The 14,370-nt window shown below is 39.9% G+C and overlaps 1 protein-coding gene across 5 annotated transcripts in view; it reads right to left on the bottom strand.

Moving 5' to 3' along the window:
* The window catches only part of ODAD2 (outer dynein arm docking complex subunit 2), a 92,093-nt gene that overhangs the window by 41,909 nt on the left and 35,814 nt on the right, over positions 1–14,370 (bottom strand). For all 5 annotated transcript variants that reach the window (XM_083704693.1, XM_083704691.1, XM_083704694.1 and 2 more), the window contains 2 exons: positions 13,099–13,200; positions 11,239–11,383 (listed from right to left, as the gene is read on the bottom strand). In XM_083704693.1, coding sequence (XP_083560819.1) covers positions 11,239–11,383; positions 13,099–13,200 — 247 coding nt within the window. The remainder of the gene's footprint in view (positions 1–11,238; positions 11,384–13,098; positions 13,201–14,370) is intronic.

Genomic DNA, 14,370 nt, shown 5'->3' with positions numbered 1-14,370 from the left:
TCATACATACACTATCCTACAAAACTATATAACAATCCCCATGAAAGCAACATAAAGGTCAAAACATTTTACCAAAAACTACCATAAAAACAAAACAGCATAAAATTAAACGAAGACCAGCCTAAAGCCAGTAAGAAGAAACCAATTTGTCCAATCTAAAAGCGTTAGACCATTTGAAATTAAAAATTCTGTGAGACTGGCACCAAAAAGATTGTTCAATCAAAGGTATATCTAAATCTGAACTATACTCTTCCTAGTACTGGGTATATATTTATCTATTATATCGTGGCTGACATACAACAATGGCATTCAAGAGCCTTCTTCCACCTGCCTTGCTCCACCCTCCAGTCTCTGCTTCTCAATTTGTATTGTATTATTTTATGCACTGTGGCTTGCCATTGTTTTACTGATTGTAGTTTAGAAATTATTTATTGTAATTGTTAAAAGTGGATTTCTGTTTAATTTTTTATATGCTGATACTTAATATTCTGTACTATTCTAATGATTGTTGAATGTTACTTTATTTCATGTACGTTGCTTATTTTAAAGTTATGTTTTATTATCACATTTTTTGCATTGCACTAGATTGTTATAAGGTGTACATTCTTTGTTTCTTCAGCTTGTAAACTGCCTTGGGTATTGTAAGATAGAAAGACAGTACAGTGGCACCTCGGGTTACATACGCTTTAGGTTACAGACTCCGCTAATCCGTGGTTAACCCTCGTCTGACGCACCCCTCTCTGAGTGGGTGGAGTCAAAATTTGTGGTTGTCCAATGCCTAAGCCAATACCTCTTCTCACATGCTGTAATCAATAAAGTTGTGGCCTTTTCTAGCCCTTTTCTAGCCCTTTTCTAGCCTAATATGCTGTGTCCACGTGTCTTTGTTATCCCCAAGTGGGAGACGGTCCTCAAATCACAACCCAGAAATAATACCTTGGGTTAAGAACTTTGCTTCAGGATGAGAACAGAAATTGTGCTCCAGCGGTGCAGCAGCAGCAGGAGGCCCCATTAGCTAAAGTGGTGCTTCCTGTTAAGAACAGTTTCAGGTTAAGAACGGATCTCCGGAACGAATTAAGTACTTAACCCGAGGTACCACTGTATACAAATTAAAAGTGATGATGAGTGACGAAGATTCAATAAGGATGTAATTCTAATCCCACCCCATCTTGACGGTGGAGTGGCAGGTAAAATAACATGCAGACATCTCTAAGCTGGCCTCTGCTAGTAGAGAGTACCGCCAGCAGAAAGCCCCAAATGAGGTGTTTCAGTGAGACATTGGGCGCTTTGGAGCCCCAACAATCCCAAGAAAGATTTGATTCTAGGAGCTCTCAGGAGAAGTAGCCTGGAGCTGTTGCAGCAAAAAAACCTCCCCCCTCTTTTTTGCCCTGGCATTCGATTGGGTGGCGGATCTGTCACTCCATTCTTTGCAAAAATGCTAAAGCAAGTATTTATTCACTCACAATAAATCTCATGTAAAAAAATATCTTTTTTCCCTCTGCTTTTCAGGATTGCTTACACAGTTTAATATAGATTTTTTAAAGCAAAACCACAATAAAATATTTTTCATATGCTCTGACACATTAGTTCTATAGCATAACCATTACTACTGGTTGCCACAACAATTATTTTTTTCTGTCTAGTAGTTCTTACAGAACACTTTCAAGGACAAGGCTTAACAAACATGGAAATGGTTAGTTTTCTATTAAGTGTACACAAAAGCTGCATCATGTTGTTACAGCCATTGAAATCGGATACAGTATGTTGGATGCAAAATAAATTCTACTGGCATTGCAACAATCACTTTTAAAGCTTTAAATTAAAGGCAGATTTCATTTCAGAAAGTCTAGCCCTTCTTATAGGATGGTTCAGCATAAATATCCACAAATTTAAATGAAAATATAATGTGAATTCTAAAAAGAATGTGTAGCATGCTCACAGAGAAAACGTTTTCTAACCAATCTCTGGGCGGCAGCTGAATTTCAGCATCAAGGCAAATGACAGCTGTAAATAAAGAAAGCCATCTTTCTGAAAATATAAGAAATAGCCCATTTAACTCAGTGGGTTTAAAGGAACAATAACAATTACAGTATTACACAATGCAAAAAAATGTAGAGAGGTGAATACCAAACCGCATACATTAGTTAATACAAAACAATTACAAATATGAAACTTTGTCTCCTAATGACTTTTCTTGTGAGTAAGCCAAAGGAAGGGGAAATAATGGAAAAGATGTCTCTGTTACTCCTTATAGAAATTTCTCACTTGGTGAGCACAATGGGTCTGGTTCACAAACTCCACAGGCTCCTTGGAGTCCATATGGCTCTTGTAGAATTCGATTCTGAGCATTCTCTTCTACACAGATCACATCCAAAAGAGAAGCAAATGTCTCATTTCCCTGCATATATTCCTATTTCGACTACACTGTGGGACAAAAGGAGCTCTGTTGTCAACCAAAGGAGGCCTTTTGACAGAGAGATTATAAAAAGGACTCTGGCACACATGGATGGAACTGCTGTCATATCTGCTTGACTATACCTGCCATCTTTTGAAAATGCAAGAGAGAGAGAAAGATGTTCCTCTATATGCACCCATTAATATTATATCCTCCAAAACACCATTGTTATTGAATATGCTTTAAAACGTGTTAAGTTTGTAAGCACAATTTTAAAAGCTAGGCTTACAAGACTTTAAATGTGAGCGACCTAGAGCGGTATTGTCGGGTTCTTGGGGGGGGGGTTGGGGGGGGAGAGGTGAATCGAGCAGTATAGATTTAATTAACTAACGAAGGAGCTGGGAAGTTTGACTCTTAAAAGGCTATGCTCTGATTACATCTCAGGTTCCATGATACTGCATCACAGCAAAGTATATTACTAATTAAATGAAACTGTGATGCAAAGTTCAGCTTTTTAATTTGAAAAGTTATTTAGTTTATGCACAACTTTTACTTAAGCAGGTGTATTACTAATACTACTATTTATTTAGAAATATTCTTTTATTGGCTGAAGGTGATTTACAAACACACCATAAAAAGAACTAAAAAAGCACATATATATATATACATGAGAGAGAGAGAAACAATACAAAATGAAAACTTAAGGTATTATGTGGTTGCACTGCTTGTTGGAATGAAGGTGTAAGTATCCCAGTACGGTCTTAGCACAGGGTTTTTGTTTTTTGTTTCAAAGAAAAACACAAGCGTGTTTCTAAATGTTCATTTTTCTGCTCCAACTTTTCATTCTATTTTACAGAACACAGGTCAAGCTGCAACTTGTTAGAGATGAGTTATGGACAAGTATAACTGAGTTATGGAATAATTCCTTGCCCCATTTCCTGAATCCTCTGGAGTTCTTGGGCTATAGCCTGGCAGTGAATAAAACATACAGATTAAAATAACCAGGGCCAGTGGAAAATCATAACCATGATAAAAATCACAGATTCCATAATGTTCACATTACATGTCTGTAGCGCGTGGAAAATGACTATTGTTTAAGAGCTAATTAAGGACTGACACCGTCGGGCCTGGTATGTCTCAATAACAAGGGAGTGCATGCAGTAAAATTCAGATTAAAACTATTACCAGGTTTTCTGCTAACAAAACAGAATAAAAAATAATAATCACAAGACACAGAAAGAACCATTCTTTCCATATTGGAATCAAAGGGTTGTACTGGGCCATTGCTTATACCTCTCAGCTACATAACTCCCTGACCTCTTCATCTTGCAAAGCGTACAAAACGTACACTGAGGGAGACTAAACATAATCTGGACTGTGGCTTGTCTCTCGCTGCTGGTAGCCAAGATTTGCACTTGGCAAAAGGAGAAGGGCAGAAATGGGAAAGATGAAGCAGACTGGCAGAGGCACTGCGCCTGTCATTCATATCACTGCTTCCCAGTGAAGACTGTAGAGCAGTCTCGCCCAAGCTGCTGCCTTCCAGACATTTCGCACTACAACTCTCATCACTCCCAATCAACGTGCGATGCGTAGTCCAAAACGTCTGGAAGGCTGCTCTAGAATGTGGCGAGTTCCTCCTAAACACTCCGCAAACAGCAATAAATTGGGACACTTCATCGTTCATTTTGTTCTGATATGGTGAGGAACTTGACCATTATGTGATGTACCGTATTTTTTGCTCTATAGGATGCACCCAACCATAGGACGCACCTTGTTTTAGTGGGGGAGAACAAGAAAAAAAAATCTCTCCCTCTCTGTGCAGCGCCCCTTCAGCAAAGTGGCAGGAGAAACGGAGCCCCTTCCATTTCTCCTCCCGCTTCGCTGAAGGGGCGCTGCGCAGAGAGGGAAAGCTGTGAAGACTCTCCAGCGAAGCAAAGCCAGGAGAACAAGAGGGATGGGTTCACACCGACCCCTCTTGCTCTCCAGGCTTCAGCGAAAGCAACGCGGGCACTCCCGCTGCACTCCAGAGGCTTCAGGCAGCTATCCCTGAAGCCTCCGGAGTGAGGCGGGAGCGCTCCCGCTGCGCTCCGGAGGCTTTGTGTTGCTATCGCTGAAGCTATGGAGCCTGCATTCACTCCATAAGACGCACACACATTTCCCCTTAATTTTTGGAGGGGGAAAAGTGTGTCTTATAGAGTGAAAAATACGGTAAGCACCAGCGGCTAGCAAACACATACTGAATTTCGCACCTGTAAGAAATAGCAACACTGATATCTTAAGTTCCTAAATTGCACACTGCACATTTTAACTGCAGCCTGATGGCACCTAAGTGATTAAAAAGTCCCTTCTGTGTGTGGAAACTGGGAATAGAGAAGGAGCAGGAGGTGCAAGGCATCACTGAACCCCTTCTCCAAGCTCAACTCGCAGACACACAGCAGGAGATGAACCACCACCACCGGGGCTTCCACACATGCATCTAAAACCTCTCCATAAGCTGGTTTATGCAGTCAACATGTATAGGAAACAAATTTGGAGGAAAATTAAATGATATGCTTTCCCTTTGGTTTCAGCAATGAGAATCAGGGCATTGGGAAAAGGGGTGGGTGCCGAGACTGGCTCAGTGTTTTACAGCAATATTGTTAAGTGCACTTTTTGAAAGTCTATAGAAGAGTGCATACCCTCCAACACGTTGAGTCCCAAAACCAGGATGCATATCTCCTGTGTCAGTCACGTGACCCGCACGAGATCACAGAGCCGCTTTTTTCAGGGCCATGGTCTAATGGGACACAAAAACATATGCTTGGGGGCACTGCTTTTTAGGGTGAGATCTTTGTGCAAAATTGCACAAGATCACAGCGACCAAAACGGCAACCATGCTCTCCTGGGGGGAAATGAGATGTCCCAGTTTTTCTGGGACACTTGCAGGTTATGAGAGTGTACTTTTTTGGTATGCTTTTTTTTTGCCGCTCACATGGGCATTTGGTTTCACTGCTGGTGCAGGCACAAAAGCCTTTTAAACAAAAGGTAGGGACTCTTAAGGTGTGAGTCTACTCCGTTTTTCACTTAAACCCTGAGGTCAACCAAGTGGAGCCAGGTACAAAATAGTGGCTCAGAAAGGTGCAACAAGGAACTCTGAGCTCACACTAAGCTTGGGATCCCAAGCTTTCTTGATATCTGCAGCCTAATTTAGGAGAGAGAGAAATTGTGGTTGTTGTTGTCACTATCATTAAACCAATGGGAGGTGAAAATTCTGCTGGCCTAATACAAATTACTCAGAGAAAAATCAACAGATGCTGATCAACTTTCACTCCTGTTTCATCACCAAGCTTCTACGATGCTCCCATAGACCAATCAGAGGACAAATGGCAAGGACATCACTTTGGAAACTGGTGCTTCTGTCTGATGTCAAATGCCAGAGAAAGCACTGCACACTTCTCAAAGTGGGGCTGATAATAGGGGAGGAAGCTGAGGACGAACTGCTCTCCGCATCTGGCAAGAGTTGCAGCTGCCACAAGTGGGTGTGGGGTCATGGCTGGGCCTGCAACAGTGTCTGCGAAAGAAATTTAACAAGACTAATCTGGGAAGAACCATTGCTTCTTCAGGCTGTCAAGGAAACAACAAGCAGCTGAGCCTGAATAAAAAGTTGGGCAATTTAGTTGCAATGAAGCCAATGGATTTTCCAAGGGAAAACTAAACCATATGAACAGAGTATTTAACTACAAGGGGAACAATGCTTTCAGGGAATAAACAATTCACTGGCTCAGCAAGCATACGTCTTAAACTCACTGAAGAAGACTACTGAGATATCGGGGCAAGTCTGAAAAATTACATCTCTCAGATTGTGGCATCTGATTCAAACATACATGGGCCTGCATGCCATATGATAGCATCTGGAATATTACCTAGTTTTGATCAGTTTAAAAAATTTGTTTTGTTTTTTTTAAAAGCGATATAAAGAATAAGAAAAGAAAACAATTTAAGGACAATTCCACCCGCAACGTCCCACCCTGCAAAAAACCCTGAATTTTCAGTTGCCAGATGGACGCCCATTTCAGCCTCTGAACGTAGAACATCTGAGTACCTTGAGCCTTGTTAGATTAGTCCAAAAATCAGTCTAATCCAGCATCATGTTTCACATAATGGCTGACCAGGTAATTCCAGGAAGCCCATAATAAGTCCTCCCCCCCCCCCCCAGAACCATGAATTCAGTAGCATATCCATATAGCCTCTCGAAATGAGATTTCTATTTAGCTTCTCTGCTTAAAAGCCCTTGTGGTTTTAAGAGGTGGTGCAAGGAATGGATGCCAATTGTAGCACAATTGTGGCACAAACCATATGAACAGAGTATTTACCTACAAGGGGAACAATGCTTTCATTGTCCATCATTTCAGGCCAATATAATTTGTGATACAATCCAGGTGGCAGAATATTTTGGGTTTCCAAGTCAAACACAAGTGGTCTATCACATGAGACATTAGATCAGGTAAAACAACTGCAGGTGTCCCTCGGCAACAAGCTGTTATGGCGCTAGGCACCATGGCTCTTTTTCTTTATCATAGCAGAAACAGCCATCCGCAGGAGTGGTGACACACTGCTGCCTTATGTACATAACATGAATTACACTGTGTCCTACAGGAATCCAGTGGTGGTCCTCGACCACTTAAACTGCAGTGAATGCTTGTTTCCAAACTCTGCTGGAATATAGTAATGTGGAAGAATAGAACTGAGAAAGTATACAACACAGTACTTAAAAAGCAAAGTAATTTTGAACCTCTACATTTATGAATGCCCTTCTTTAGGCATTCAATTTTACTGGCCAATTATTGATTCCATTATTTAATTATCTGGGTTTTTTCCTGAAAAAAAGTTGACTCTATATGCTTCAATCTTTAACTTTTGTGACCACTACAGTCATAAATTTTCCTTTATCAACCAACAGAGTTTTGAAGAGCCAGCATTATCTTTTCTTTCCTTCCTCCCCTTTCGGCCTTTTCTTCTTCTTGGAGAGTTCCCTTCTTTCCTTTCGAGAGCTATTTGCATGAGCAATTACATTACCATCTACACTTAATGGATCGTGAAGAAAAAAAAATCGAGTATAACTAGTTCATAACTCATTTTCCAGCTGCTATCTGTGCAGCTAATTTGATCCAGCAACATCATACAGTGCTTAAAACAATCCATCCAGCAAAAAAGAATGAAACAAATTAAAAGGCTTGTATAACTTTTGACATTTATGGAAGGGTCTAGAGAAAAGCAGTCTCTCGATTTTTTCCCCTAAGCCAATCTTAAGCAATTCAACTTTCCACTCTATGATTATGAGCATCTAAATCCAAGCAGATAACAAGAGGCAAATAAACATTTATTTTGGAAAGCTACTATGATGGATATATGGCCTAATTAGAAGCACAGCAAAGGACAACGCAACAGGACTGTCACCACACTTCCCTTTCATGTCGGGAGCCTGCGAGTCACTGTTTATCATTCACCCTTCTCTTTTGCAATCTACAATGGTCTTTTAGCAGCTATTTTCCCCTCTGTCATCTGCAGAACATTAATTTGTCACAAGGTTTGAAGTCTTTTTTTGTAACTGAAAATTTATTTGGAACTGTTGATAGTCTTTATTTATATGTATATCGTGAATTGGCTCGACTATTGACTATTGTCTTCCCCCAGCCTTTAGTAATGAAGACATTAAATACAAATGTTCTATTATTTATGGAATTGATAGTGTTGCCTATGACAGTGTTTCCCAACCTTGTGCCTCCAGCTGTTTTTGGCCTACAACTCCCATCATCCCTGACCACTGGTCTTGCTAGCTAGGGATGATGGGAGTTGTAGGCCAAAAACATCTGGAGGCACAAGGTTGGGAAACACTGGCCTATGAAACACAGCCTGTGCCAAACTATACATGAAAAGTACCGTATTTTTCGCTCCATAAGACACACTTTTTTTCCTCCTAAAAAGTAAGGGGAAATGTCTGTGCGTCTTATGGAGCGGATGTGTGGTCAATCGCTGGCTCCCTTTCTGGCCCCGCCCCCTTGCCCAGGCCTCCACTGTTGAATGTTCTGCAGATGGAGGCTGTTTGTTTCCCCAGCAACATGTGACTGGCTGATTAGATTATCTGTCTGGAAACTGTAGAAACGGCTCCCTTTCCTTTCCTAAAGAAGCTGCAGAACTGTGAGTTGAACCCCATAAAAACAGGATTTTTTTCCCTTTGCAAAGTAAGCTCAACAACTTTGAGCTGATCCTCAAAAAAGGGAGTTTTTCCCCTTTGCAAAACAAGCTGCACAACTTTGAGCTGATCCCCCCCCAAAAAACAGGGCTTTCCCCCTTTCCTCCTCTTAAAACTAGGTGCGTCTTATGGTCAGGTGTATCTTCTGGAGCGAAAAATACAGTAGTACATGCAAGGTACTTTAGCAGATCTGGCAGGGGAGCTGGAGGAACAAAAAGATAGGTCTAATTGGAATGACTAGCTAATTTTTTACCTCTTGCCTAAAAGAACAGATTGGACCAGCCTGGATAGCTCAGTTGGTTCGAGGGTTCGATTCCCGTATGGGACAGCTGCATACAGAGGTTTGGACAAAATGATTTTCAAGGTCCCTTCCAACTCTACAATTCGATGATTCATTGATTCTATGAGATTTCTCAACACTCAGTTTAAGGCCCTGGCTCAGGTGTCCCATTTGTCAGCAATGGCAGTGGCCAGGAAACAGGGAAGGGGGTAATGGAACCCAATAAGTCATTTTAGGCAGGCAGACACTCATCAGATGTGCCAGGGTTTTGGAGATCCCATTGTCTCTCATGCCATGAGCCCTATGAATGACCATGCTCAAGGTAAGTTCACCAAATTAAAGAGAAATTAGAGGAAAGATCAGCTAAAAGTTAATACATCTGCCTGCCAACAGGTATATGCATGGTTGTTGTTTTTTAACACACATGCAATAGTGAGAGGGGAAATCAAACAGAAGTGTAGAGTAATCCATCACAGCAGTTAATTAAGAGTAAGCATCGCTGGAAGAAATAAGTAATCAATTATGAAATCAATTAGCAAAGAATAATTAATTCCAGAGGGAGCAGGTGTTTAAACGCCGCAGGGAAAGTAAGGGAAGAAAGCAGACAAGGAGTCTGAGGTGGAAGGGTTGGAATTAACACAATAGTATATTCTGAACTACAAATGGCAATGAAAACTATTGAGTAAAAGACACACAACAACAACAACAACAACAACAACAATCCTGGAAGTTCACATAAAAAAACAGTAAAATAAGGCCAGAACTGACCAAGTGATTAAAATCTCTTCTTCAAGAAAGGGCAGAAAAAATGAACTGTCACTGAAGACAAGAGGCAACTCAGAAGCCTCAGAGAGTGATGGCACTTTTCTACCTTTCAAGCAAGTGGAAGCATAATGATATCCACCCTAGGTGGTGTCCTAGAGGCCTCTGGAGAACCCTTGGTCTCCCATCATCCTCATATCATGAGCCTATGAACGCCTCATGGCATGCTTGTATCATGTTTCCTGCAACTAGCAAGTGTGTGTATGGCACAATAATAGTACTCCTGTATGTTACCTGATAGTTTAAGAACACAAATTTGCAATAATCATCTAATGCTAGTTTATGTTTCTTCATACTTCTGTCATAGTCAAGCAGACGTGTTCTGGAATTAATTATATATGCTTTATCTGTATAGACCAAGTCTGCTGTTCTTCCTAGTCTTCTAGACAAGAAATGGGAGATAACATGCCATGCTCCTTAAATTTAATAGAAATTCTTACATGGCGTTTTCATATGTATGTCATAGATAACATAGGAAAGTGAAAATATAAATTGAGGGTCTTCCATTTTAAAACAAAGCACAATAAATAGTTTTGTTTTTCATTATAGCTACAAAACTGATACTGTGGGTCACTGGTTTACTTTTACGGAAAAGAGATTTATGCTGTTGTTGTTTTGCTCTTGTTTAGATCCTTGCTTGTACAAAGATTACATATCTGCTCCTGCATTTCTGCATTTTCTTTCATTTTCAGAGGCAAAAATAAATACAGCTCCACATGACAGTATTTTTTTTTGCCTGTTGCAGCAAATCAGAAACCTGAATATCTAGTTTGTATAACTGTCATGTAAGAAAACAAACCCATGAGGATAAAGAGCTTCAATCTGAGTGAATTTTATACAAAGCTGCATACAGTCCTATTTATCACTCCCTATCCAAATGTGGATCCTTATGTAGATAAAACAGCACCATCCGTGCACAACAGAGATGTTACCAGCAGACCTGGGGAAATTTTCAAGTTTTCCAGAACTCCAAATACTTAGTGGGGGAAACCCCAAACAGCCCAATAAACGCTGAGCATGCTCAGTGGCCATGGAATGCTAGCAGACAGCTGGGCAGAGGTCAGAAAACTGGGAGGTGAGAGGGTAATTGAGTATCCTGGGAAACGACATGGCTGGCTGGCTGGCATTCTGACTAGAAATTTGTTGCTGATCCCACTGGTATATTTTGATGTCAAAGTCAATGCATTTTCTCTCTCTCTGGATTAGCAAACTGTGGACACAATCCTCAATCTGTTGGACTGAAATAGCCTTGCTATTCCACTCAGATTCAACATGCCTACCAGTGGAGCATGACTGATGCCGCAATCATAGCCATTTGTTTGGAGTAAAAATGGAATTGCAGGTACTCCTAAAAAATAAGTAAGTTAAAGCTTCCAAAAGAGAAAAATGGTGCAATTTGAATAGCAACATGGGAGAAAAGAAACAAACTGGAATGAAGTTTCGAATTCAGTTAGAACACAAACATAATTTTATTATTCGCAGCCTTCTAAATAAAAGTTAAAGTTTGTTTACCTTTATATATTTCACTAATTTTTGAATTTGCCAATATTCCGATGGCAAATCAGTGTTAATCTCCTGGTGGCGTTCAGGTTGTTCATCTTCCTCTTCACTCTCTGAGGAACTTTCACTAACATCTTCAGACTTTGATGGAAGCTTACTAAACAAAAAAATAAAAACCACTTACATTAGATATTATGGACAGAAAGATGAAATCTATCAGACAGTTCTGGTGTGCAATTTCATTCCAATGTGGTTTACAGAGAGCCCTTATGCATGCCACACTGAAATGGTAATCTGCATATAATGCATATTAGCAACCTTTCATGTAGTCATACAGGCACTGTTTATTATAATCGTAAAACTAGTGTAGCTGTTGGAACACTTGTTATTATGATGATTTATTAAATTTGTATACCGCCTCTATCCAAAAATCTCTTTTATGTTCACAACATAAAAAAATACAAGGTAATAAAACACAAATTACCTAATCAAAACAAAAGCTAACCAGTAACACACACTGCCACACACATTTCATTCTGAGGACTTAAGTACCACATAACCAAAACATTAAACATGCAGAATCTCTGCAACACTTAACAGTAAGGTATACTCCATATACCAAGCTGAAGCTGAGACAGACTGGCTTAGAATCTGAGCTCATGCTCTGAAAGACAAACTAGACGGAGGTTGGGGACACATGGAGTGTCTCCTCACAATTTTTGTTTTTATTTTACTTTATTGCAGCATTGGGAGGTTCCCACGTGCCAAATTTCCCTACCCAGGCAGCTTTTCTCTTACATAGAAGGGGGGGGGGAACATGGACACAGTATCGTTCATTTGTGTGCATTTAGAACAGCACACTGAGGTGGGCAGAATCTTTCCTGGGAAAACAAAATGTTAAGTACACTCTCCCCACCCCCCAACCCATCTGCTCCACTAATATTATGTTATAGCTGGTTTATAATCAAGTTGGCTAGTTTCAGTAACTAACTTCATTATGTTACGTTTACACAATCCACTGTTGTGTCCCACACAGGGTAGGGGATATCTATTTATTTAACATCAAAATTATTTGTTTCGACCCATATTATTATTTCATGTTGATGAACTCTCTGAAATCAGAGAAAGAATGTGACTGACTATGACAACTCTTGGAAGAAAGGCATTCATTTGCTTTTGAGATTTTGATACCAGATCAGTCCCACAACATTAAATAGAGACACAGGGAAGAGGTTACAAAAAAATTAAAATGAAAACTCGCCTGGAAGAGATACTTCAATTCCAAGAGCAAAGGCTTTTTAAAAAATCAATCTGTCCCTGTACCCTGGTTAAGAAATGTGAGCTAAGGAACTGTCTGTTCAGAGCCAAGTTGCTGGTACAGTAAGCCAAGCAATCATCTCCTCTCTGACCATGATTGGAAAAATGGTAGCAGATGCAAGTATGAGACAATCCTGCCAGAACCAACAGGTTTATATTTTCAGCTTGGGAGTTCCCTCTTCGGTCATGCACAGGAGTGGGAATAACCAAAGAACTTTCCATTTCAAAAACAACCAAAGAGTCTCAGTTGATGATAGCACAGTCTAGTTTAGACTATTTGATTAGATTTTTTGCTAATTTGAGGTGCTGATATCACATAGTTAGCTTCTTGGGATTTTTTTTTCCATTCAAGGAAGAGGCATATAACATTCGATTGGGAGCCGCCCAGAGTGGCTGGGGAAACACAGCCAGATGGGCGGGGTATAAATAATAAATTATTTATTTATTTATTTATTTATTATTATTATTATTATTATTATTATTATTATTATTATTATATTATTATTATTATTATTATTATTATTATTATTATTATTACACATAGAGATTACATACCCTTTACCAGAACCGGGGGATGTTGCTCCGGTTCTTTTCTTCCCTTCTGGAGGTGTCAGTTTCATTTCCTTTTCATCCTTGCTTTCTTTCCTTGCTTTGCCCCTAAATATTTAATTTTTGTTTGTTAATATGACATTCAACTTTATTGTGAATACACCATAAACGTGTGTGTACATTTATATCTGGGAAATTTATTTGATCAATCAGATAGATTTAAATTGCTTAATGCCACCAAAAAGGCCCAAAGATAACCTGTTTTTAAGGATATAATTGCTCCCTGCCTCAGGATGTCTTTACAAATTAGCAAGAAGGGCTGCTGAATTTTAAAACGTTGCCCACAATTTAATGCACATTTAAATGTGCACTGAGCCTAATGATTTCAATGGACCTGATCACACTTAATTCTTTATTGGCCCATGGTCATGATATTTAGCATGAAAACACTCAGTTGCACTTTTTCTTCTTTTTTCCAGCAGTTTTCACAACAATGCAGGCCATATATATATATATATATATATATATATATTTGCTTTCGTAGATTTTCACGGGTACAGGAATGTAGGTTTTGGTGTCCTCGGGTGTCTTCCCGTGTAAAAGTTGGGGTGTCTAGGCGACGTTTCGACGAGGTCTCACTCGTCATCTTCAGGCTGGTGCTTTCGGCTTCTTGTTACTGGAACAGAGCGGGATCTCAATGTTTGAGTTCCTATAAATACTGTAGAGGGGGTGTGGTGTCTAGCCTCCAATGTTCTGGGCAGAGAGGAAGTTCCCAGGCTAGTGTGCCTTTTCTTCTTTTGTTCCTTAATTACTTGAGAGATACCTTGAGTGATTTCTTGAGTGATATCCTGAGTACCACTTAGGTGGGTCATTAGGTGTGGATTAGTTGCTAAAGTCTTTGTGTCTTGACCTCTTGAACTTTGGGAAGAGTTTTCCTGAGAAGATGGCTGTATTGCACTTAGTTGTGCTTTGGCTTGAGGCTAGACACCACACCCCCTCTACAGTATTTATAGGAACTCAAACATTGAGATCCCGCTCTGTTCCAGTAACAAGAAGCCGAAAGCACCAGCCTGAAGATGACGAGTGAGACCTCGTCGAAACGTCACCTAGACACCCCAACTTTTACACGGGAAGACACCCGAGGACACCAAAACCTGCATATATATATATATATATATGATGTTTTGTCTTCTCTTGGAATTTTTTTAACCAATGACCTGCTCTTGTATTACACTTGTTAAGAAAAAATAAACCTACATTGCCCAATTAGAAAAACCA

Source organism: Podarcis gaigeae, assembly GCF_964106915.1.
Source record: "Podarcis gaigeae genome assembly, chromosome: 12".
Classification (NCBI taxonomy): domain Eukaryota; kingdom Metazoa; phylum Chordata; class Lepidosauria; order Squamata; family Lacertidae; genus Podarcis; species Podarcis gaigeae.
This window is presented reverse-complemented; position numbering and strand designations above follow the sequence as displayed.